The sequence below is a fragment of the Sorex araneus genome, chromosome 3 (genome assembly GCF_027595985.1).
Source record: "Sorex araneus isolate mSorAra2 chromosome 3, mSorAra2.pri, whole genome shotgun sequence".
Classification (NCBI taxonomy): domain Eukaryota; kingdom Metazoa; phylum Chordata; class Mammalia; order Eulipotyphla; family Soricidae; genus Sorex; species Sorex araneus.
The window spans coordinates 220,829,206-220,854,658 of NC_073304.1; the positions used below are offsets into that span (position 1 = coordinate 220,829,206).

At 44.1% G+C, this 25,453-nt stretch overlaps 1 protein-coding gene across 1 annotated transcript in view; it reads left to right on the forward strand.

Moving 5' to 3' along the window:
• Positions 1-25,453, forward strand: part of LOC129403297 (leucine-rich repeat-containing protein 37A2-like) — a 120,296-nt gene that overhangs the window by 89,158 nt on the left and 5,685 nt on the right. Inside the window, exons 12-16 of the mRNA XM_055129978.1 lie at positions 8,283-8,354; positions 9,344-9,418; positions 12,216-12,325; positions 17,025-18,646; positions 20,438-20,557. Coding sequence (XP_054985953.1) covers positions 8,283-8,354; positions 9,344-9,418; positions 12,216-12,325; positions 17,025-18,646; positions 20,438-20,557 — 1,999 coding nt within the window. The remainder of the gene's footprint in view (positions 1-8,282; positions 8,355-9,343; positions 9,419-12,215; positions 12,326-17,024; positions 18,647-20,437; positions 20,558-25,453) is intronic.

Here is a 25,453-nt window from a genome sequence, read left to right on the forward strand (position 1 = left end):
GGCTGAGGGCATGCCAGGTGTAACCCAAACCTAAGCACAAACAAAACAAAAAGACCCATCTGAGGTGAATTGATAAGGAATTAAAGGAAGCTGAACTCCAAACCTTACTTGCAAGATCTCAGGGAAGATCCCAACAATTTTTATACTCATAATTTTGCATTTTATTTATTTTGTTAAACAGAATTTTGATAAACTAGATGAAATTCAGGGCCCACAAAAACCTTAATTCTTCCTGGGTTCTGGGTAATTATCACTCAGTGAGTTTCTTGAATGAAACATCTATATTAATAAACATTGAGTGGTGAGTACATTATCAGTTGAATGAAAAACAGATCACCTTCAATATGCCATAATAATTTGTAACTGTAAATTAATAAATTTTCCATAAACTGTCAAAATATTAATAAGATGCCATTGTTTTTGAAAGGGTGATAATCACATCTCTTACAGATGAAATCAGGAATGAAGTATGTTATGGAAATCCTACAGTGTTTGCTAATCCTAAATGTTCAGTATCTCTTTTTTTCTTTTGTTTTTATTTTGGGGCCATACCTCCATGCTCAGGGTTTGTTCCTGGCTCTCCTCTCAGGAATTACTCCTGGCGGTGTCTGGGGAACCATATGTGATGCCAGGAATTAAACCCAGGTCAGCTGTGTGCAAGGCAAATGCCCTACCTGCTGTACCTGCTGTACGATTGCACCAGCCCCAACTATCTTTTTTTTCCCCTTCTGAATTTCAAGTGTTTCTTCATTCACCTACACAGGTCTACACTGATGACTTGTTTAAAAAATTCTTTTAGTCATTTCATCGGTACAAGTTCCATGATGGTAGCAACTGCAGACTTGACAAAGTAGAAAGGCGATGCCTTACTCAGACAGAGCAGTGGACACTCTGGCTTGTTTGTGGAACATCAGTATTTTGCCAAGACATAAGTACTAAGAGAGAACAAAGGAAACCCAAACCTTGTTCCTACTGACCGCTTGACCCCACTGTGGAGATTGTCAGTGAGGTGGGGAGCTGCACTGTGAAGGCAGACGGAGCTGGGGTCACAGCGAAGCCCTCACGCTCTCCCAGCCATATAGCATAATGGCCTGTCTTTAGATGAGTGTCCACACGAGAGCTTACTCTAAGGCATTGTTATCACTTTGGGGTATGTACTGAAATCCTGGCAGCAGCTTCTCACCGTTCAAAAGCTTCTACCTTAAAGAGGAAGACCGCTCAGGACCTTGGAATGGTTTAGGGGTGACTGATTTCTTTGTTATTGTTAGAAAATTAAGTTTGTCACATTCAGCAAGAACTGTCTCCCAAGTGTGTCTTTTCCTTCCCATCCTTATAGGGAGATATCTTCTATTTCAACTTAGTACTGCTGCTGGAGCACTGTAGGGGTCACACCTGACCATCACCCAGATGTGGTCCAGCTGTTCCCTTTAGTCTTCCGCTGCCGCCCCCCCCCCCAGCCCCAAACAGGTTTTACCTTTCCTCCTCATCTTTATTGTTGCGAGATGTCTGAGGGTCATACACCCTGGCTGTGATGCTCATATTCAGTTGCGGTGCTCACCGGAAATCCTACATCAGGGCCAGGCATTTGCCCCCTGGGCTGATGTTTGCTAAAGGCCTCTGTGCTTTTGGGGGCGGGGAGCTCACACACACAGCCACCAGGGGTCGCTCTTCTATTCGTGTACAAGAACATTCTAAGAGCAGTGTTCACACCTGTGCTTGTCAGGGGCGCCACTTCTTGGCATGGTTCTTGTGCACCATTTCTCTTTTATATCAAAGATCAGCAAAGACCTTCGTTGCCTGAATTTCAAAGTGGATTCATGTGTCTCTTGGGGGTCTTGCTTTTCCTGAGACTGAACTCCACCGTGCCCACTGGCAGAGAGCCATCTGCTCAGCCACAGTGACCTGGGATGGAAGCCACTACAGGGTCTGTGGTCCCTAGCAAGAGGACAGTGTGACTCTGTCCCCAACTAAGTATCCATGTTCATTCAGGTATCCTGGGGGATTGGGGGACAGACATGAAGTCCACTGTGTGCACATCTCTTTTTTTAAAATATATTTAAAGAACCACGATTTACAAAGTTATTGAGAGTTGGGGTTTTGTTTGTTTCTTATTGAATCACTGTGAGCTACAGTTACAAACCTTTCATATCTGAGTTTCAGTCATACAATGATTGAACACCCATTCCTCCACCAGTGCACTTTCTCCACCATCAATGTCCCCAGTATCTTCCCTCTCCACAATCCCAATCCCCTCCCCGCCTCTATGGCAATGTTCCCCATACTCTCTCTATACTTTGGGGCATTATAATTTGCAATATAGATAATGAGAGATCGTCGCATTTGATTTTTTTAATCTACTTTCAGTACACATCTCCCATCTCGAATGATCCCTCGAACCATCATTGACTTAGTGATCCCTTCTCTATTCCAGCTGCCTTCTCTCCCAGCTCATGAGGCAGGCTTCCAACCCAGAGCAATATTCCTGGCCCTTCTCTCTACTCTCCTTGGTTATCAGTCTCATGTTATTTTATATTCCACAAATGGGTGCAGCCATTCTTTGTCTGCCCCTCTCTTTCTGACTCATTTCACTTAGCATGATACTCTCCATGACCATCCACTTATAAGCAAATTTTATGACTTCATCTTTCCTAACAGCTGCATAGTATTCATTGTGTAGATATACCAAAGTTTCTTTCACCAGTTGTCTGTTCTCGGACACTTTGGTTGTTTCCAGATTTTGGCTATTGTGAACACTGCTGCAATGAACACACAGGTGCAGATGTCATTTCTACTGTGCTTTTATGTACCCTTGGAATATATTACCAGAAGTGGTATTGTGGGCTCGTATGGAAGCTCAATTTCTAGTTTTTTAAGGAATGCCCATATTGTTTTCCAAAAAGAGTGGACCAGTCGGCATTTCCACCATGGTTGTTAGGTTTTAGGCATACAATATTTTGACACCAATCCCACCACCAGTGTTCCTACACTTCCCTTCACCAGTGTTCCTACACCCAATCTGCCACATTGACAGGCACATTTCAAGGTTCAGTGGTTATAGTTTATTTGGGGGGGGGGGCAGGGGAGTACACCCAATGGTGCTCAGGGATTACTCCTGGCTCTGTACTCAGGGATTGCTCCTCACAGGCTCAGGAGACCATATAGGTTGCTGGAGATTGAAGCCAGTTCAGCCATGTGCAAGGCAAGAGCCTTACCTGTTAGGCTGTTGCTCTGACCCAGTGGTGGTTCTTTAAGGCTCATGTTTTCAGTGTTGAGCCTGTGCTTTGGGTAGAGAGCTATACCACTTTCCCATATCATTGGTAAAATAAAGCCCTGGCCCTTGTTCCGCCCTTTATCTTCTACCACCTGTTGATTTCTTTGCTTTGCTCTCATTCTCCTCCCTGTACTCTGGGGTCAAGACTGATCTAGCCATCCTCTTCTACTGCATTGCATTCCCTCATCCAGTTATTCTATCTACCACAGAGAAGTGAGATCATCCTTTATCTATCCTCATCTGACTTCACTCAATATGATGTCTTCTGGTTCCTAGCAGGTTGCAGCAAATTACACGATCTCATCGTTTCTTGCAGCTGCATAGTATTTCACTGCATATCTATTCCACATCTTCACAAACCTGTCGTTGGACACCTACGTTGATTCCGTATCTTAGCTATTGCACTGAGTGCTGCGAAGAATGTGTGTTCGTGTGTCCTTTTGAATGTTTTTCTATCCTGAGGTAGCATACTCAACAGTGTTTCCACACCTTTTAGTAGTGTTGCCTGCCAGGGATTGGGCCTCTTTTGTTGTGATGTTAAGGTCCTTCTGACTGACTGCAGTGCAACTGGTAAACAATTGCCAGGGACAAGGAATGGCAGAGCTGCAAGACTCAGACCCCCCCAGAGCTGCCAGGAATCTCACTCAGCCAATGTGGTGACACGGGGGATTGAATTCCAGGCTGAATGCTTGCAGTGAGGGGGTCAAGCCGGAGTCCCCAGATAAGATCTATTTCAAAAGGGCATTTGAAGTAATACTGCCTGGGGCCAGAGAGATGGTACAGTTGGGAGGGCACTTGCCTTGCACGTCACTGACCCATATGTAATCCCCAGCACTGAATGTGCTCCCCAGAGCACCACTGGGGCTGATCCCTTAGTGCACAGCCAGGAGTCAGCCCTGAGCACAGCTGGGTGTGGCCCAGTAACCCAAAGAAAGGTTTTTAGTCACTGAAAGAGATCAGTCTTTTTTACTGTTTTTGGACTATACCCTGCAGTGCTCATGGGGTGCTGGGCCTTGAGGGGGTGCTTGAGGGGGGCCATGTAGTGCCATGAACCTGCCCACCCCACCCCCTTGGGCAAGGCATTTACACCAGCCCTTTTTGGTTTGTTTGTTTGAACCCTCTTTTTGTTGATTTTTAAATAGGATTCTCCAATAATGTCCAAAGGACCTAGGAACCAATTATGGTGGTGCTCACGGATCTGATTATACCAGGAGTCAAATTCAGCCCCTCGCAAATGCCAGGCATCTGCTCTGCCACTTTGAGCGAACTCCCCAACTCAGTCATGCCCTCTGAGATTGATAAAAACTGTTGCTCCTTTATTTGCCGGGCTGGGGATAGAACCTCAGATTTTATTCCTGCAAGACAAGTGTTTTACCTCTAAGTCATACTTCTTAGTCCTTTTGCCACAGTTTACTCCATAAAGCATAAAGATAAGGTCATGAATATAAAAGAGGCAATGAATGAGCTAGGCGTGCGCATACATTTTAAAATGCAGAAGAAGTCAGCCAGAGAAAGTACTGATATGCAAAGCATGTGCTCAGGTGCCCCTTCCATTTTTCGACTATGAATACTCATTTTTGAGTATTTACACGTTTCCATTTTTCTTGGGCACATATCCAGGTATTACATTGCTGAGTCTTTGGTAACTATGGCTAACTTTTTTGAGGGACCATCAAGCTTTTCTGCAGTGCCTCTTTTTATATTTTCACCAGCAGTGCATAAGGATTTCAATTTCTCCATCACCCTGGTTGCACTTTTGTCTGCTTTTAGCCATCTTACTGGGTATGAAGTAGTATCTGATTGTGGCTTGGATTTATGTTCTGCTAATGGCAAGACATTAACTATCTTCTCATGCTTATTATAGTCATTTTAAAATTCACTTTGGGAGCTGTGAATTTTAAGTGCCCTACTCACTGTACACCCATCTCCCCCACTCCCTCCCCCACGCCCCCTCTGCCCCTGTACCAGGCGCTTTCTCCAGCCATCTCATTGTCCTACTGTTCCCCTCACTAACTTATCTCCCACCTCTGCCCCAGTGGCAAGTTTCCTACTGAAGATCAGTTCAGCTCTTTGTTTCCGTGGCATTGGACATTTGAGGTTCCCCTACAAAGTTTGAGATAGATGGTTCTGAGTCCGTTCCTCTCCCTCTGACTGATTTCACTCAGCATGAAACTCTTCAGATCTATCCACATTGCAGCAAATTGCATGACTGTATCTCCTCTTATAGCTGGGTAATATTCTATTGTGTATCTATACCATAGTTTATCCAGTCATCTGTTTGTTGGTATTTGGACTGTTGCCATATTTTGGCTGTTGTATATAGTGCTGCAATGAACCTAGGAGTGCAGACGTCTTTTATGCATTGTGCTTTTGGGCCCTTAGGATATATTCACAAGAGTGGAATTTCTGGGTCATCACTGTATCACTGTCATCCCATTGTTCGTCGATTTACTCGAGCGGGCACCAGTAACGTCTCTATTCCTCTCAACCCTAAGATTTTAGCAGTCTCTTCTTACTTGTCTTTCCCAATGATTGGAGGCTCTTTCAGGGTCAGGAGAATGGAACCTATTGTTACTGTTTTTGGCATATCGAATACGCCACAGGTAGCTTACCAGGCTCTGCCCAAGTGGGCAGTATACTCTCGGTAGCTTGCCGGGCTTTCTGCGAGGTATGTATATACTGTCATCCCATTGATCAATGATTTGCTTGAGTGGGCCCAGTCACGTCTCCATTCATCCTAGTCCTGAGATTTTAGCAGCCTCTCTTTACTTGTCCTTCCCAATGGTGCCTCATTAGAGGCTATTCAGGGTCAGGAGAATGAGACCCATCATTGTTACTGTATTTGGCATATGAATACGCCACACGGAGCTTGTCAGGCTTTCCTTAATGGCAGTAAACTCTCAGTAATTTGCCAGGTTTTCCAAGAGGGATAACTAGGCTATCAGATGTTGTGTGATTGCATCTGCACGCTTCAGAAAGCTTGGTTTTATATTCTCTGGATGTTTGCATTGAAGGGATTACATGGTGTGTGTGTGTGTTGGGGGAGATTTCTGGGTGTGACTGTCTAGCTACTGGAAAATGGAGAATCTGGGTGCAAGAGGCCTAGTCCCGATCCGAGCAGCCTTGGAGATCTAAGCCCCGGGTCCCGCACACCTGGGTTCCTCTGCCAGTCATATGGAAGTTTAATTCTTAGTGTTTTGAGGAATGTCCATATTGTCTTCCCAAAAAGGCTGGATCAGTTAGCATTCTCACAGCAGTGAATGAGGGGCCCTGTTCCCCCAAATGCTCGTCAATACTAGTTATTGTTGTTCTCTTTGATGAGTACCAGTCTCTGTGGTATGAGATGATATCTCACTGTTGCTTTGATCTTCATTTCTCTGATAATTAGTGATATAGAACCTTTTTTTCCATATGCATTTTGGTCATTTGTATTTCTTTTGGGCTGGGAGTTGGGCCATAGTTGGCCATGTTCAGGGCTTACTCCCAACTCTGCACTTAGTAATCACTCTTGATGTTGCTTGGGGGGCCATATGGGATGCTGGGGATTGAACCCAGGTTTGCTGCATCCAAGCAAGCACCTTACCCACTATGCTATCTCTCGGTCCCTGACCATTTGTATTCTTTTTTGAGGAAGTTCCTGTTCATCTCTTCTCCTGTTTATCACTTTTTATGCCCCATGCGCTTGGGCTGTGCCTCACCTATGAGCAAACATATTCCTGGATTGTGCAGCGGCAAAAGTGGCAGCACAACACGTCATAAAACACTTCCTACCCATTCTCCATAATTACCACACCACATTTGATGGAGTTCAGATAGTAGGCAATAAGTCATATGGGGAAATATGGGGAAATATATATATGCATATATACATATTTTCAGATATGTATACCAAAGTTCACACCACATGCTAGTGATATCCTCCAGAATGTCTTAATGGTTTCTGCCAAAATAGAACAATGTTCACACTGTTTCCTATATGAACACTTTTTTGTAAGAATGCTCAGCAGTTCTTCATAACAGACAATACAAAATATATTACTTCGGTTGTGCTTTGTGACAGGGTTCAGGGCTTGGGATGGAAACATCCCAAATTTGGTGGAGGGAAGGTATAATGGTGGTGGCATTGGTGTTTGAATGTTGAGTGAAATCAAACATTGTGAACTAACTTATAGAATTAAAAAATTTTAAAAAAAGTAATGTGGAGCTAATGCCCAATTTAATCAGCTTAATCAATGGCTGAATAACTAGCAGTACTCCTACATTATAAATTTTTTTTAAAAAAAGAAAAAGAAATAATATTTGCTGCAGAGCAAGGACTTCCTGCAGACATCATCACTCCTCGGGTTTTCTTACTTCTTTGGGGGTGATGGGAAGACACACCCAGTGGTTCCCAGGGCTTACTCCTGACTCTGTGCTCAGGGATCACTCCTGGTGTGTTCTGGGGCCTATATAAGATTCCAGGGATGAAACGTACAAGTCAGCTGCATGCAAGGCAAGTGCCCCACTTGCTGTACTATTTGGCCCCTATTCCTAGGGTTTTCAACTTGGGAAAATTTGTTAGCATATATATTTTTCTTTGGTAGATTTGTTTTGTTTCCCACTCCTCCCCACCCACCCCACCCCCCGTTTCCCCTTTACTTTATCATCTAGAGACTTGAGTGTTTCCCAAAGGGAGAATGCTTAGTGCTGGAGAAATAGCACAGCAGGTAGGGCGGTTGCTTGGCACACAGGTGACCCGGATTCAATTCCCAGTATCCCATATGGTCCCCCAAGCACCACCAGGAGTAATTCCTGAGTGCATGAGCCAGAAGTAACCCATGTGCATCACTGGCGTGACCAAAAAAGATTAAAAAAAGGGAGGGGGAATGCTTTATGGATTCTAAGTGTGATTATAGATAATCACAGAAAATAATGTTTTTTACCTTCAAGTTCCATGCCAGTAAAATAAATAAAAACTTCAATCCTACTTACTGATTATGCAGATAATTTTCGTTTTATTGTATTTTTTTAGAATTCTCAGTCATAATCCTCTAACAGCTATTGAAGATTCATATCTTTTTCAATTACCAGCATTAAAATATCTGTAAGTATTGTAATAGCTTTGTAGCTCATATGATTTCTGCTATGATTTGCTGTCTTTATTTTTCTCCATTTCTGTCATAGATTATGTGTCTTGCATTGAATTTCAAAGTTATATTTTTAATTTTAATACTGGATTGTTGAAATGAGATTTCTTTTCAAAGGAAAACATTAAGAAAGAATGTACATGGGTAACAGCCAAAAGAGGAAAAGAGCAATGTTGAGTACATATAGATAAGAAACATACAGATGCGTGTAGAAGTATTATTTATTCCAGAAAATAACGAGTAATAATGTAAACATTATTTAAAAAAGAAAGTAAATAAAAGAGGACCAGATAGGTGAGTGGTTGGAGCCTGTGCACTGGGTGCTGGAGGCCTGGATTCAATCTCTGGCACCTTATGTGTTCCCCAGAGTTCTACTCAGAGCAACCCACAAGTACAGCACCCAACATATCTCCCAAGTACTGCCAGATGTGGCCAAAATCCAAGGCCACCCCCAGCTCACATGAAAAAGAAACATTAAACGAAGTAGATGCAATTTAGAAAGAGAAGTCTAAATTGACAAGAGAAGGAAGAGACAAGAGAAGGGAGGGAGGAAGGAAGGGAGGGAAGGAAGGAAGGAAGGAAGGAAGGAAGGAAGGAAGGAAGGAAGGAAGGAAGGAAGGAAGGGAGGGAGGGAGGGAGGGAGGGAGGGAGGGAGAGGAGGGAGGGAGGAAGGAAGGAAGGAAGGAAGGAAGGAAGGAAGGAAGGAAGGAAGAAGGGAGGGAGGAAGGAAGGAAGGAAATTTATTTAGTCTACCAAATTGTCATGAATTTGATGATAGAGAAATCTCTTATTTCTGTAAGAGCTCTCTGGAATTATGGTCTAGAGTAAGCAGTTGACCTGGCTTTACAGCGAAGCCAGAATCAAAGTTATGCCTCTTTAATCTCATCTATTTAACTCTAGAGTTTCTGTATTTGGATTCTCATCATGCTTGTGCTTTCTCCCTCAGAGACATGGGAGCAACACAAGTGTCGCTTGGACCAGTCCAAAACATCCTCATGATGACTCTTGAATTGGAAAAACTGTAAGTTGATTTTTCTGACATTTATTTTCACTTTGTTTTTTAAGACTTTTTATTTTTGTTTCTCTTTTTTTTTTAATGTAGGAGTACTACTATTTATTCAGCCATTAATTAAGCTAATTCAATTTGGCATGAACTCCACATTACTATTTTTTATTCAGAATGTTAATTTAATTTTTTAAATTTTTTTTAATCACCGTAAGATACAGTCACAAAGCTTCCCTGTTTGAGTTTCAGTCATACAGTGATAAGACACCCAACCCTCCACCAGTGCACATCTTCCACCACCAATGTCCCCAGTATCCCTCCCAGTCCCACCCGTCCCCCTGCCTCTGGCTGACAGTCTCCCCCATGCTCTTTTGCATTGCTTGTTATGAATAGTATAAGATGTCATACGGCCACAAGAGGGCTGTGTGCTCCTGGAATTCTAAAAGTTTAAATAATTAGGGTGTGGAGAAATCTCTGCAGAGAGCTGCTCAGTTCAGAGATTGTGTATCTCTGGATCATGATCATTAAAGAGCTTAAGTGGCAGCCGAAGGCAGTTTGTGGGCATGACCTCCAGGTTCCCACGGGGACTCGGGGGCATGAGAGGGACAGGCCCATCCCCTATCCCTTGAGGCCTGGAATTTGCTGTCACTGAACCTTCGTACCTGCACTTCTCATTGGGTTCTGGAAGTTGGTGGCTGTCGGGGTTTTTAAGGGGCAGGTGGAGGGATGACGCCTGCCTCTGTCTGAGGCTCCCCAGTGAAGTTGGCCTGGCTTAAAGTCCGGAGGCATCTCGCAGAGAGCTGCTCGGTTCAGAGATTCTTTTGTGTGTCTCTGGATCGTGGCCCTTGTTTCTATCTTTTCCAGAGAAATAAACTATTGGCATATGCTCTGCAGGGTATGCCGGCTTGGCCGTAGGGCGCCTCACGACCAGCCCTAAGTGCGGCTTTTGATCTCTTTTTGAGATTTATGGGTCTCTGAAATATGGCCGGTAAATTAACTTGTATAACTGAGCCAGAGGTGTTTTGTGGGTTGGCTCCCACATACCAAACTTTTGGCTGCTTAGTTTCTTGGTAAACTTGCCCTAAGTTGTTGGAGTTCAGCCACAGGTACATCAGCAATTTTGGGTTATCAGGAAGACAGAAGGGTCCATCTGGCTGCTGATGCACTCGCTCCGCAGGTATAGACTGACCTGCTGCTGGCATCATACCCCTGCTTGTTTATTTTTCTTAAGCTATGTTTAATTGAGGTGTAATTTTATTTTTTTTCAATTTTTTTTAATTAGTGATTCACAGTGAGGGTACAGTTACAGATTCACACATTTTCGTACTTGTTTTTCCCTCATGCAGTGTTTAAGAGCCCATCCCTCCACCAGTGTCCATTCTCCACATTCTCCACCACCAATAAACCCAGTATCACTCCCACCCCACCCCCAATACCATCCCCCCCACCCACCCCACCTCTGTGGCGGGGCATTCCAATTTGATATCTCTCTTTCCTTTTGGGTGTTGTGGTTTGCAATAGGTGTATTGAGTGGTCATCCTGTTCAGTCTCTAGTCTGCTTTCAGCACTCATCTCCCTTCCGAGCAGGATCTCCAATCACATATTACTTGGTGTTCCCCTCTCTATCTGGGATGACTTTCCCTCAGCATGTGAGGCCAGATTCCAAGCTATGGAGCCAACCTCCTGGTATTATATACTACTGTTCTTGGGTATTAGTCTCCTACTCTGTTGTTCTATATTCCACAGATGAGTGCAATCTACCAAGTTTCTTTAACCAGTCATCTGTTCTCGGGCACTCGGGTTTTTTCCAGATTCTGGCTATTGTAAACAGTGCTGCGATGAACATATAAGTGCAGATGTCATTTCGACTATACTTTTTTGTTTCTCCAGAATATATTCCCAGTAGTGGTATTGCTGGATTAAATGGAAGCTCAATTTCTAATTTTTTGAGAAGCGTTCATATTGTTTTCCAAAGGGGCTGAACCAGTCGGCATTCCCACCAGCAGTGTAGAAGGGTCCCCTTCTCCCCACATCCTCTCCAACAGCGGTTGCTTTTGTTCTTTTGGATGTGTGCCATTCTCTGTGGTGTGAGGTGGTATCTCATGGTTGTTTTGATTTGCATCTCCCTGATGATTAGTGATGCAGAGCATTGTTTCATGTGCCTTTTGGTCATTCATATCTCTTCCTTGGAAAAGTTTCTGTTCATTTCTTCGGCCCATTAAAAAATATTTTTAAATTGAGATACTCAAGAGTCACTTTTGGTGTCTCATGGATACTGGGGATCAAACCCAGGTCGACCGTGCTCAAAGCAAATGCCAGACCTGCTACACTATACTATTACTCTAGTCCCTGTTTTTTTTACAGTCTGGAAAAGTGCTTTCAGATTTCCCCAGGTTATAACTGGCATTTTTATGTTATCGTTATCTGGGAGCTGGAGAGATAAGATAGTGAGTTAGGTATTTGCTTTGCATGTGAATAACCCTTGTTCAGTCTTTGGCACTGTCTATGCATTCTCTGCCTGCAAGGAATGATCCCTGAGCGGACTGCCAGAGAAACCCCTGAGCACCACCAGATATGACTCAAAAACAAAACTCAATTTTCTGAGGGCTGAAGTGATAGTAGAGGAGTTCAGGTACACACTTTGCATGCATCACCTCCCAGTTGGGTTCCCACCACCACCGAGTTCGAGCAGCGCCTCATCCATGGTTCTCAGGAACATTTTGAATAGCTGCACGGTGGCTTTGGCTGCCTCTTCTACCTATTACAGTAACCCCTTTACTCTGCACTTATTTCTCTGTGTTTTCATTCATAGGATTTTACCTAGGCATCTCACCTGCTGCCTCTGCCAATTTAAGAATAAAATAGACTCTGTCTGCAAAGTAGTCAGACTACATTGTGAATGTACCAGCAGCACACACTGTGGTGAGTCTGAATTGCCTGCTGATAGCTTTTTAATTTATGTTTCATTTTAATTTTAATCACTGATGGTCCATTTTAAACTGATTATGCAGTTGCATTATTTTTATTCAGAGTTCAACTCCCTATATTTCTAAGAACGATTTCCCTTGGTAAAAGTCTGCATCTCAGTCACATCGTTACCTTAACAGTCTATGCATGACCTGAAGACAAGAGGAATGGAAGAAAAGAGATGAAAGTGGGGAAGGGAGCTAACACTAATGGTCACAAATGAGGGCCAGACTCTGGGCAAGGTACTGGTCCTCCAGATGAGAGCTCAGCCACAGAATGCAGTTTGTAAGCAGATTTTATATAGAACAGATCTCAAGAGCCCTTTTCTTCACAGGACAGGTGTAGGTATTTTATTGCATGTGTTTTTGTAATTTTATAGGCAAGTACAAGTCATACTGTCTTATGAAAGTTTTGCTTAGAGACTGAGAATTTCTGGTTTTCTAAGCAGAGGTTGCCACTCAGTCCTTCTAAGGATGTATGGTCTCCTGGATTCTTAGACCATCCCCACCTCTGAGACTTTTTTGAATTTTAACCCTTCCATCTACAAAGCACTCAGGTGCTCTTAAGTATCTTTCCACACAGTAAGTTTACTGACCTTAGCTTCATAACTTCCAAAATGTGCTTTTAGGAAAATAGATCAATAGGTTGCACCACATGCTTTTCATGTGGGAGGTGTGGGTTCAACCCCCACAAAAGTCTCCCAAGCACTGCTGGGAGTATCCCTTGGGCACCGCTGAGTGTCGCACATTCACACATGCTCACGCACTCACGCGCACACACACACACACACACACACATACACACACACATACACATACCCCGCCCACAAAAGTGTTTTCACCCTGGGATATTATGAATCAGATTCGCTATCAGCAATTGGGCACATCAAATCACTTTGCTTCTTACACAAAGCTAGTGTTATTTTTAAAATCAACTTTTAGAAAGTCTATTACTCCCTTTTCAGAGGTGGGCAGAAGAATCATTTAGGAATCACCTTTCATAAGATGAACATCAAACCTAGTGGGGTGGCGGGAAGAAGAGTCAGACTGGAGGTGCTGTACGGACCATGGTGTCTCGGCACTTCAGCGGTGGTCCAGGGAAGTTCACTTTGTACATGGAAACCAATTGCATTGGTACTATTATAACCACGTTACCCCAATTGCAGTGATTTTATTTAGAGAATAACTAAACCAAGCAATCAAAATTCAGAATACAATACTAATATTTTTTTTTTTAGGTGAGGAACAGCAAAACTAAAAGTGTTAAATGTGCCTAATGCCTACATCGTGTGATCCCAGTCTGGGACTCTCTGCAAGTCCATGCTTCTTCCTCACTTCCTTTAACTCCCCCTCTAAACTTCACCACCACCAAAAGCATTTCATTAAAGTTTGGTTGGAGAGAGTCTAGCAGCTAGGGCACTTGCCCTCCATACAGTAGACCTCGGTTGGATCCCTAGCATTCCAGATGGTCCCCAATTACTGCCAGGAGTGATCCCTGAGCACAGAGACAGAAGTAACCCCTGAACATTTCTGGGTTTGGCCCCACTTCCCCCCAAAAGAAACCCAACTGTACAATGTTATACTTGATCTTCAAGCAGTCAGAAACTTTGTACGGTTCCCTAAAGTAGAGCTGAAAATAGTAGGAAGTAGGTAAAGGCAAAATACACATCTAATGAGAGTTGTTTTCCCCAATTTTGGGAGCTCCAATATTATTTCCGGGGCCAGAGAGATAGTACAGTGGGTAGGGGACTTGCCTTGCACACAGATGACCTGGGCTCCATTGCCGGCATCCTATACAGTTTCCCAAGCATCTAGATTTTCTCAACATTGCACATTGACATATACTCTGGCAAATCCATTAACATATCCTTAGACATCTGCCCAGATTCAACAATATGAGGCTAAGGGCTAATCAGCAAAAGATTTAGTGGGTAGGGGGAGAAAGGGTGCATTCAGATGAGGACCTGATTTCTGGAGGAATTTCTTCTTCGTCTATGATGGTAATAAGAATATTAGCACCCAAAAGAGGTAGAGAGAAAAGTCCTCTCTCTTTATATGGGCAGGACAGGATAAAGGTATGGGAGTATAATAAATCATAGTTGAGGGACTAGAGAGATGGTATAGTGGAGAGGGTGCTTGCCTTTTTTTTTATGCTTTTTTGAGTCACACTTGGCGATGCACAGGGGTTACTCCTGGCTCTGGCAGTGTTCGGGGAACCATATAGAATACTGGGATTCGAACGCAGATTGGCTGCATGCAAGGCAAACAACCTACCAGCTGTGCTATTGCTCCAGACCGAGGGTGCTTATCTTTCATGCAGTCAACCCAAGTTTCCTTCCCAGATTCCCATGTGGTCCCCCAGGCACCACCCAGAATAATTTCTGAGAGCAGCACTGTAGCACTGTCGTCCTTTGTTCATCGATTTGCTCGAGCGGGCACCAGTAATGTCTCCATTGTGAGACTTGTTGCTATTGTTTTAGGCATACCAAATACGCCACAGGGAGCTTGCCAGGCTCTGCCATGTGGGTGGGATACTTTGGTAGCTTGTCAGGCTCTCCGAGAGGAATGGAGGAATCGAACCCGGGTCAGCCAGGTGCAAGGCAAACGCCCTACCTGCTGTTCTTATCGCTCCAGCCTGGTGGCCATAATTACCAAAAAAAGATTTGTTGATTAATTTTTAATTTGCTTTTGGGAGCAACACGCATTAATGCTCAGAGATTACTCCTGGCTCTGCACTCAAGAATTACTTCTGCTGGTGTTCAGGGAACACGTGGGATTCCAGGGATCAAATCTGGGTTGGACACATGCAAGGTGAATGCTTTACCTTCTGTACTCTCTCTCTAGCCCTGCATTTATCTACTTTCATAAGGTGGTTCTAGATTACTTAAAAAGTATGCTATCAACAATTATGCAAACAAGTATATGTAATAGACACATGTAAAATTTAATTAAAGTAAAAATTTAACCATTATAAAGATGTTTTCTCTTGGGCTAGAGATAGTAAAGCGGGTAAGGTGATTGCCTTGCATGTAACCAACCCGGATTCAATCCCCAGCATCTCAAATGGCCCCCCAAACACTATCATGAGTCATTTCTGAGTGTAAAACCAGAAGTAACCCCTAGGCATTGCTAGGTAGCCCCCCAAAAAAAACCTCAATTATTTTTCAAGTGTAGTTTATCTTTTCGATGAATTCTGAGCACCAAGTATAAACTTTATCATATATCTTTTTACATATTTGATTAGTACATATTATGATCAAGATCAGGCTAGTTTTATTAAACTTTTGTCAGACACGTGATAATTGTGAGCCATAAGAAAACTAACTAAAAATGATTATTTTTGTAGTCCATTAAACTATTCAAAGTTCTTGGGCTTATTCTTATGCTTCTCTAACTCAGGGTTGAATTATCTAATAACTCCATTATTATATCTGTAAAATTTATTAAATAGTTTCTCTGATAAACCTAAAGAAGAGCCAAATATATGTGATTTGTTTGAAGTACCAGGAACTAATCCCGTTGCTCTCCCTGTGATACATTATGTAAAGTTTTCAAATGTTAATAGTGATTGATGGTACTATTTTTCAATTAGCTCATAACAGTGATAAGATAAACTCTAACATGGATTTAAGTATTAAATTGGGTTATTAAAAGAGTAAAACTATCAGCATAAAGAATAAATTATTAAAGTAGTTCAATGTTTAACTCTATATAAACCAATAAGCATTGAGAGCAGGTAGACATTAAAATAGGCATTTTTTACTCAAAAAATGTAGATTTTAAAACAGAATTTGGAACTTGCGCAGTTTTAATCTTCAATTTTATCTATCTAAAACACTCCGCCCTAATCATAGAGGAAGGTCACTTATCTCTAAGATGCATGTTATTTAAGTCATCTGTGCTTCAATCCTGTGTGCTGTGGCTGAATCACAAACCCAAGGTTAGTTAGTTTTTAATGATCTGAAATACCTTCAGATTCACAGAATACAGTTGGAAACAGATTATGTTGAATTCAAAATTCAATTCTAAATTCCTAGAATTCTAAGAGCAGAACCAGGAGCAACCCCTCAGCATGGCTGGGAATGGCCAAAAAATAAAACAGAAGTCATAGTTGATCTGTAAAGAGTCTAACTGAGCAGCAAATATTTGTCTTGAATTCTGGGCACTTGATCCTTTGGGACCAGTAGAATAATCATATCATTATTGTTTCTGTGTTTGTTTGTTTGTTTGTTTGTTTGTTTGGGGGCATACTCAGGTGCTCAAAGTTTACTCCTGACTTTGTGTTCAGGGGTCAGGCCTGGTAAGGCTTGAGGGACCCTATAGGGTGCTGGGGATCAGACCCAGGTTGGCTGCATACAAGACAAATATTTATCTGCTCTTCTGTCACTCTGTCCCCCAGTGGAATAATCCAAAAGACATGTACTGAACTTCATACCCTATTTATTCTGAATCAATAGCGATGACCACTTTGTTTCTCCTTTTGTTGTTGTCAATCATAGGTGTCAATTTAGGGTTTCCCTGTGCCTCCCCCCCACCAATACAGCACTTGTTTACTGATTACTCATTTACTTGCCTGAAATTTATGTCTGTAGATGCTCCCAAAATATTCCCCAGTTATCTTTCATGATCAAAAGCAAGCTCTTCCTTTTTGACAGATGAGGAATCCATAAATAATATAGAAGGGGAGTTCATGGAGACTTTACAGGCCCGAAAAAAGAACACTAGCACCGAACTGACCATAGAACCGGACAAGGCCTCATCAGAGAGAGACAGAATGTCCTTTTTCATAAATGAGCAGCTGGACTTCAATGATAATGATATGATGAATAAGCTAAATTACATAATGCCTTTTTTCCAGGAAGGTAACATAAAAGATGTTGAATCAACCTTGTTACCCTTCCTTAAGCTCCTTTTTAAAGATGTAAAAGACAAAGCAAATCCTGGGGTTCATTTGAAGAACAGCACAATTCCGATGTCTCTACAGCTTGAATCCAACAATTCAACATACAATAAGTTGAAAAGTCTCCATTTTCTGAAAAGCTTGATAAATGCAGCAACTCAAGCAAAAGTCCACAAAGCTAGGAAGAGAGAGAAAACTGCCACGCTGGTCCGTTCCATACTTTTCGGGCCCAAATTGAACCGTCAGATCTTTCCGAAGAAATTGAAAACTGTCTGGCCAAAGAGAAAACACTTAGGGAAGGTGGCAGAGAGGGAGAGGAAACCACTGCAGATGAGCAGCGTGCTCAAGGACCCCGGGGGCCTCCAGAAAAAAGAGCTTCCCTTAGCGGGGAGGCCCAGGAAATGGGTGGAAAACCCCTTCAATGAGGAGTCAAACTCCATCCAGGAGCACAAGGCGGTGTTCTCCATGCCCCTGGAAGAATTCTCCATGGGCAGGCCATCTGCTGCCACTTCTAAAGTCCCACCCGAGAACCCCAAAGACCTAAGAGACACTTTCCGCGTTTTAGAAGACGCAGATGCCAGGGTTCGGAACATGAAGTTTCCCAGCCCCGTGCCACACAATAAAATAAATTATAATTTTCAGAAATCTTATTCTCACCTGGGAAGCAGAAGGGCTAAAGCCAGCGCGAATAGAGACACGAAAGAATCAGCACCCGAGAGGCCGGTGCGGGTCGCCAAGCGGCCTCCTTTCGCTGCGGTGAAGAGCCTCATCAAGTCCCCGCCAAGAGAGGAGTCTCTGTCTTGGAGAGATCAGAACAAACCTTTGCTCCAGTCCTTTCAACCTTCACACTCATCTGCAGGAAAGAAGACCGCAGAAAGCACGCATGCTGCAAATGGGGCGAACACCAGAGGCATCACGGTGCAAGAGAAAACGGTCGGTAGCAAAGGCACCTCCCATGAGAAGGACGCCCCGATGGTGGACAACCTCACGCCGACTGTCAAGCAGTCCAGCGAGATGCAGTGGGAATATCACAACGTGGCCACGGACATCGTCTCTGCCACACAAAGACCAGACCCAGGAGACAAGCTGGAGATGGAATACATCCAGCAGCTGCGGTCCCTTATCCCCAACAACAACGTGAGGAAGTTCATTGCTCACTTGATGCGGACTCTCAAAATGGACTGCTCTAAGCCCCAGGTGCAGGTGGCGTGTGCGAAGATCCTCTCTGAAACCGGCCTCCTGATGAAGCTTCTCAGTGAGCAGGAGGAAGGAAAGGTTCCCAAGCCAGAATGGGATACGGAACAGTGGAAGACTGAGAACTACATTAGTGAGAATACCGAAGGCCAGAGTGAACAGAAACAGCCAGACGAAAGTGAGGTGAGGACAGACTTTTTTTTTTTTCATAGAGTCTCACAAGTGAAATAAGTCAGAAGAAGGACAAACGTAGAATGATTGCACTCATTTATGGGATGTAAAAAAAAATTAAAACTTAGTATGAGATTAACACCCAAGAACAGTTAGAAACAACAACCAGGATGAATGGTCCACAGTTGAAAGCCTGCCTCAAGGGCTGGGAGAGAGGCAGCTGGGATAGAGAAGGGATCACGATAACAATGATAGTTGGAAGGGATCGTCTGGATGGGAGACGTGTGCTGAAAGTGGGTAAAGGATCAAACCTCTCAGTATCTGCATTGCAAACTATAATGTCCAACAGGGGGGTGTGGAGTGAGAGGAGAGAGGAGACAGCAAGAGAGAAGGGAGAGGGAAGAAGCAGGAAAAGAGAGAGGCGGAAAGAAAAGGTGAAAGAGAGGGACAGAGAGGAGAGAGAGAAAGAGAGAGAGAGAGAGAGAGAGAGAGAGGTGGGTTGAGGGTGGGGGGAGGTGGCAGGAGGGATACGGGGATGTTGTTGGGGGGTAATGTACACTGGTGGAAGGTCGGGTGTTGGAGCACTGAATGGCTGAAACTGGCTGGCTCACAATCAGGAAAGCTCTGTAACTGTATCTCACAGAGACCAGGCTCAGGGGCTTCTGGGGCTCTCAGGCCATGCCATGAAAGAACACGAGCAGGAAGACCAGGGTCTCTTGGCTCTCCCTCTTTTACTTGCTCGCTCTCTTTTTTTGTGGCCACACAATTTTGACTACAATAATGATGGTCCCTGTGCTCATTTATAGAAAGGTAGCACTGTTCCAAGGAGAGGTGTGAGAGGACCTAACACACCAGATAAATAAATTGTAGAAGGAAAGGCTACAGACAAGATGGTGTAACATATCTGGTGTGCTCTGTAAGAACATATTGGGGCCAAGGAAAAAGTTCAACACGAGTGCCCCTGAGCACTGAGCCAGCAGTAGCTCTGAGGACCCTGGGAATAGGCTGAAAACAAAAACAAAACAACCCTAAAACATACAAAACAAAAACCTATAGTCCACTCATATGAGAGAATGGGGTTTTAGACTGCATAAGAATAATTAGTCATTCTTTAGAATAGGTTTAAGAATCCTTCCCATCTTTTTGTCTAATTGTTCTTGGGTGCTGGAGCAATAGGATAGTGGGTAAGCCTCTTGCCTTGCATGCCGCCAACCCAATTTTTTTTTTTTTTTTTTTTTTTTGCTTTTTGGACTGGAGCAATAGCACAGCGGGTAGGGTAGAGGGTTTGCCTTGCACGCAGCCGATTCCTCCATTCCTCTCAGAGAGCCCGGCAAGCTACTGAGAGTATCTCGCCCACACAACAAAGCCTGGCAAGCTACCCATGGTGTATTTGATATGCCAAAAACAGTAACAAGTCTCACAGTGGAGACATTACTGGTGCCCACCCAAGCAAATCAATGAGTAACGGGATGACAGTGATACAGTGATACAGTGCTTTTTGAGTCATACCCGGCAATGCACAGGGGTTGCTAATGGTTCATGCACTCAGAAAATACTCCTGGCGGTTCTCAGGGGACCATATGGGATGCTGGGAATCGAACCTGGGTCTGCCACGTGCAAGGCAAACGCCCCACCCACTGTGCTAACGCTCCAGCCCCCTCGCCAACCCAAATTCGATCCCCAGCATCCCTTTTGTTCCCCCAGGAGTGATTTCTGAGTGCAGAGCCAGGAGTAACCCCTGATCATCGCTGGGTGTGGACCCCCAAAAATAATGCATAAAAAAAATTGTTCTTTTTCTTTCAGCTCACAAAAGAAGTTCCAGGATATGGCTATCATGATGGCTATCATGAGGCCAAAGCAATCGTGGTAATATTTGTGATTGTAGTCGTGATGATATTGATTATAATTATCGGTCTCATTGAGGTAAGAACAGTTTATTCAGACTTCCAAGATGTTTTTTTTTTCTTTTTGGGTCACACCCAGCAATGCACAGGGGTTACTCCTGGGTCTGCACTCAGGAATTACTCCTGGTGGTTCTCAGGGGACCATATGGGATGCTGGGAATCGAACCTGGGTTGGCCGAGTTTAAGGTAAACGCCCTACCCGCTGGTGCTATCGCTCCAGCCCCAAGACTTCCAAGACTCAATCTGTCTTTACAATCGATTCAAGGGCTACAAATGGAAAATAAATGCCCCTTTTCCTCCTACTGAGGCTTGATTTTCCTCTTCAGTCTTGAGGTGTGTTTGCTTCTCATATTGCAAAGATGATCCCAGGGCTTGTCAAAGGAACCTGACTCCCTGGAGGTCCCTGTGGAAGTGAAACCAAAATAAGAAGCTCTTAGATAATTTTGAAAAGTTAAGATAAGAAAGCTGGAGCTGAAACAAAAAGCAGTCTTCCTGTGTGCAATCTGGAGACTACACCCTGTGATGTTCAGGGCCTACCCCCAGCTCAGTGTGGAGGGGGGAGGGGGTGTCACTTCTGGTGGTGCTCAGGGGACCTTGCAGAGCTAGGGATCCAGCCTGGCCCTTCTGCATGCAAAGCATGCACTCTGACCATTCAGCGCTCTCTCTGGTCTCAACATAGACTTTTTTTCTTTTTAATTCAAAAGAGATTCTGGGGATCAAACCTGAGTCAGCCACATGCCAGGCAAACGCACTATCCCCTGTACTATTGTTCTGGCCCCATGTTTTTTATGTATAGTTCCCTCACCTCTGCATCACAAAAACATCCAAAACCTTGACCAATGCCCTTAGGTCATGGCCTCAAAAGATTTGGGGGCTTGAGATAGTACAATGGATAGGGCATTTGCCTTGCATGTGGCTGACCAGAGTTAGAACCCTGGCACTCGGTATGGTTTCCCAAACCTGCCAGGAGTAATGCCTGAGCACAAAGCCAAGAGTAAGACCTGAATCGCCCCGGTTCCTCAAGCCCCATATTGGGTTCATTTAGACTGTAACAGAGATAGTTCGGGTGATAAGGCACTTGCTTTGCATGCTGCAGCCAACCTCAAGTCAATCCCCAGCACCACGTATGGTCCCCAGGCACAACGAGGAGTTGCTCCTGAGCACTGAGCCAGGTACTTGAAACTGGATATATTAAAGAATGCCTTCCAAGGCTCTCAAACTTTTGGCAATCATCAGAATGACCCAAAGAACTTGCTGAAACACAAACTATTGGGATCTAACTGAATTTCAATACTTTGTTCAGTACATTAAGTTTGAGGTGAGCAGGGTATTTCGCACTTTTCAAAAGTCCCCAGGAGATGGTGATGTGCTAGCACAGGAATCACAGACTAAGAACCAATCTGAAGTTAACGATTCTCCCCCTCCTAAGCAGTGCTCGGGGCGGTGTTGGGGCACTCCCAGCTATGCTTCTCTAAGCATGTTCGGGACGGAGGATATAGAACTTGTGGTGGGTGCCGTGTCGATTGCACTGGGGCACCATGGATGGAGTGGGTGTTCTCTCTCTGCCTACTCCAAATGAACCCCTGGCAGTCACAAACTTTTAGAAGAAAAGCACAGGTACACGGAACCAGAGACTGAAGCCTCCAGGCCACAGGGGGCGGGGACTGGCTGGTCCTTCCTGACTCCCGCCCTTCGGGGTCCTGGCTCTCAGGCCCACAAACTGCCTCCGGGAGCCACTTAAGAACACTAATGGCCTTGGGGGCTGGAGTGATAGCACAGCGGGTAGGGCGTTTGCCTTGCACATGGCTGACCCAGGTTCAATTCCCAGCATCCCATATGGTCCCCGGAGCACCACCAGAAGTTATTTCTGAGTGCATGAGCCAGGAGTAACCCCTGTGCATCACCGGGTGTGACCCAAAAAGCAAAAAAAAAAAAAAAAAAAATGGCCTTGATCCAGAGACTCACAAATGAATCTTGGAATGGATTCGCTCACTGTAGAGGTGTCTCCGGACCCCAATCATTTCCAAATTTAGAATTCCAGGAGCACACAGCTGCTTTCGCAGCCATGCGACATGTCATGATATTCATAAAAAGCAATAGAAAATAAACTATCTAGCATCTGCCTGTGGCAGGTAGGCTTAAGTAGTGGTGGGAAAATTTGAAATAAGGATGGTGGGAAGATGTAATGGTGGTGGGATTGGTGTTGAAATACTGAATGTAATCAATTCATGTGAACAACCTTATGAAAGTACAATTAGAAAAAAAAACTGTTGGGGGCCTACAGTGCTAAGGATCACACCTGGTGGGGGTGCTCAGGGACCACATGTGGGGAAGACCCAACACAGGCACCTCTAACTGCTGAGCTATCTACCTGGCCCCAGTTAATGGTTTTTATTTATTTTATTTACTCTTTTGCTTTTTATATGGTTCCCTGAGCACCACCAGGAGTGATTCCTGAGTACAGAGCCAGGAGTAACCCCTGAACATCACCGGGTGTGACCCAAAAAGGAAAAAAAAATCATTAAAGTCAGCACTCTGTGGGTCTGGAGTGATAGCACAGCGGGTAGGGCGTTTGCCTTGCACGCAGCCAACCCGGGTTCGAATCCCAGCATCTCATATGGTCCCCTGAGCACCGCCAGGAATAATTCCTGAGTGCATGAGCCAGGAGTGACCCCTGTGCATCGCCAGGTGTGACCCAAAAAGAAAAAAAGAACACACATAAAGTCAGCACTCCGTAAGCATGTGGCCCAAACTATGTCACTGTCACTGTCATGTCACTGTCATCCCGTTGCTCATCTATTTGTTCGAGTGGGCACCAGTAATGTCTCTTGATTGTGAGACTTATTTGTTACTGTTTTTGGCAAATCCAATACGCCACGGGTAGCTTGCCAGGCTCTGCTATGCGGGCGCGATACTCGGTAGCTTGCCGGGAGGAGGTGAGAGGGGCGGAGGAATCGAACAGGGGTCGGCCGCGTGAAAGGCGAACGCCCTACCGCTGTGCTATTGCTCCAGCCCAAACTATAATAAGTAAATTAAAAAGCAAAGCATGAGTTTGCAAAGGAAGTGGGGTGGATAAAGGGACAGCCTCAGGTCTTGATTAGTGTAGGAATGTTGACACTAGAGGGGGCTTTGGAGTTAACATTGATATTGCCTTAAACTCTATTATTAATGGTTTTACAAATCACAATGTCTAAATTTTTTTTCACCAGTAATTTTTGAATTGGCTCTAATTACCTGAGAACTATGTTAAGTCATTATTTTTACTGTTTTAAAAGGTACATTGCTATGGTCTTTAAGGGAGAATTAAGGAAATTGAAGGCAGTTTTTTATTGACTATGAATGAGGGAAAAGTACAAAAATAAACATGTGTAGCACTATGACAAGCATACATATTTTCTTTCAGTGTTAGATGTATTTCTGTTTGATAAATACAAGGTCAGCAGATTTTTCAACTAAAAACTTGGATTTGCTTAGACTGTACACCAAAGAACAAAAGAGTACCTTTATAGCATGAAAGGTATCATGTCTTCTCATCAGTGTAGCTGACTCTTTTAATGATCTTCTTCCTAGTTATAATTACTAATAGCTAAAACATGGAGTATTAATCTCTTCTCCTTTTGTTTTCAGGAAGCAGTTACTATACTTATGTCATTTCCCCTTTGCCTTGAAAAAACAGTTTAGTTCTGATTAGAATATAGTTTATTTTTCAGAACCAGAGTAATAGCACAGTGGGTAGGGTGTTTGCTTTGCACACAGCCGACCTGGGTTTGATTCCTCTGTCCCTTTTGGAGAGCCCAGCAAGCTACCAACAGTATCCTGCCTGTAGGGCAGAGCCTGGCAAGCTACCCGTGGTGTATTCAATATACCAAAAACAGTAACAACGAGTCTCACAAAGGAGATATTACTGGTGCCCACTCAAGCAAATCAATGAACAACGGGATGACGGTGCTACAGTGCAATTCAAAAGAATGTCAGTGGTTTGATGTACTCACCACTCACTGACATTCTTCTACTCATTGATTACTTTCCTTGTTGACTGGAAGGATCAAAAATGTAGAGTCTCCACCCTCCTGGGACTGAAAGATAAAGGTGTTATCTTGCTGATCCAGTGCAGTAAGATCTCTTTACTTTTGTTTTTTAATTTATTTTATTGAATCACCATGTGGAAAGTTACAAAGTTCTCAGGCTTATGTCTCAGTTATACAATGCTCAAACACCCGTCCTTTCACCAGCGCACATATTCCACAACCCCCCCCAAAAAAAAACCCGATATACCTCCCAACCCCCCACTCCCCAACTCCCCACCCCCCTAGGTAAAGAGAAAAGGAAGTGAAATTTATCTCTTTAGGTTAAAGCGCCATCTCAGTAGATGAAGTTAAAACATTGCAGCTAAGACTGGGGAGATAGCTCCCTCCAAGGGCTAGTTTCATGCTTTGCGTGAGGAAGACCTGGGTTCGATCCTCGGCAGTACACGCCCTCACCCCTAGAGCCACCAGGGCCACCAAGAGCTACTCCTAAACAGCAAATAAAATTGTTCCTGCATATTGCTGGGTGGCTCCCAAACCAAACATACCCGCACTGCAGCCTGAGCCCGCGCTGGGCTACTCTGATCATGGCAGGCGAGCGGTAGTTACTCCAGGAGCTCGCCCACATCTGTCTTCTGTTCAAGTACGCACCACTGACTTTTCCCAGCAGGCTCATTAAAAAAGTGATTTGAGGGCCAAGGAGATGACTCAAAAGACTAAAACTTCAACTCACCTTGCAAGTGGGAAGCCCAGGTGCTAGCCATAGCGCTACCTGGTCCCTGAGCACCACCCCAGAAGTAGCCCTCCCGCAAGCACCAACTGCCAGGGAGAGCCTCAAAAAATAAACAACAGCAAACTGTGATTGAAGGGGTTCGGGATCTAGGTTAGTG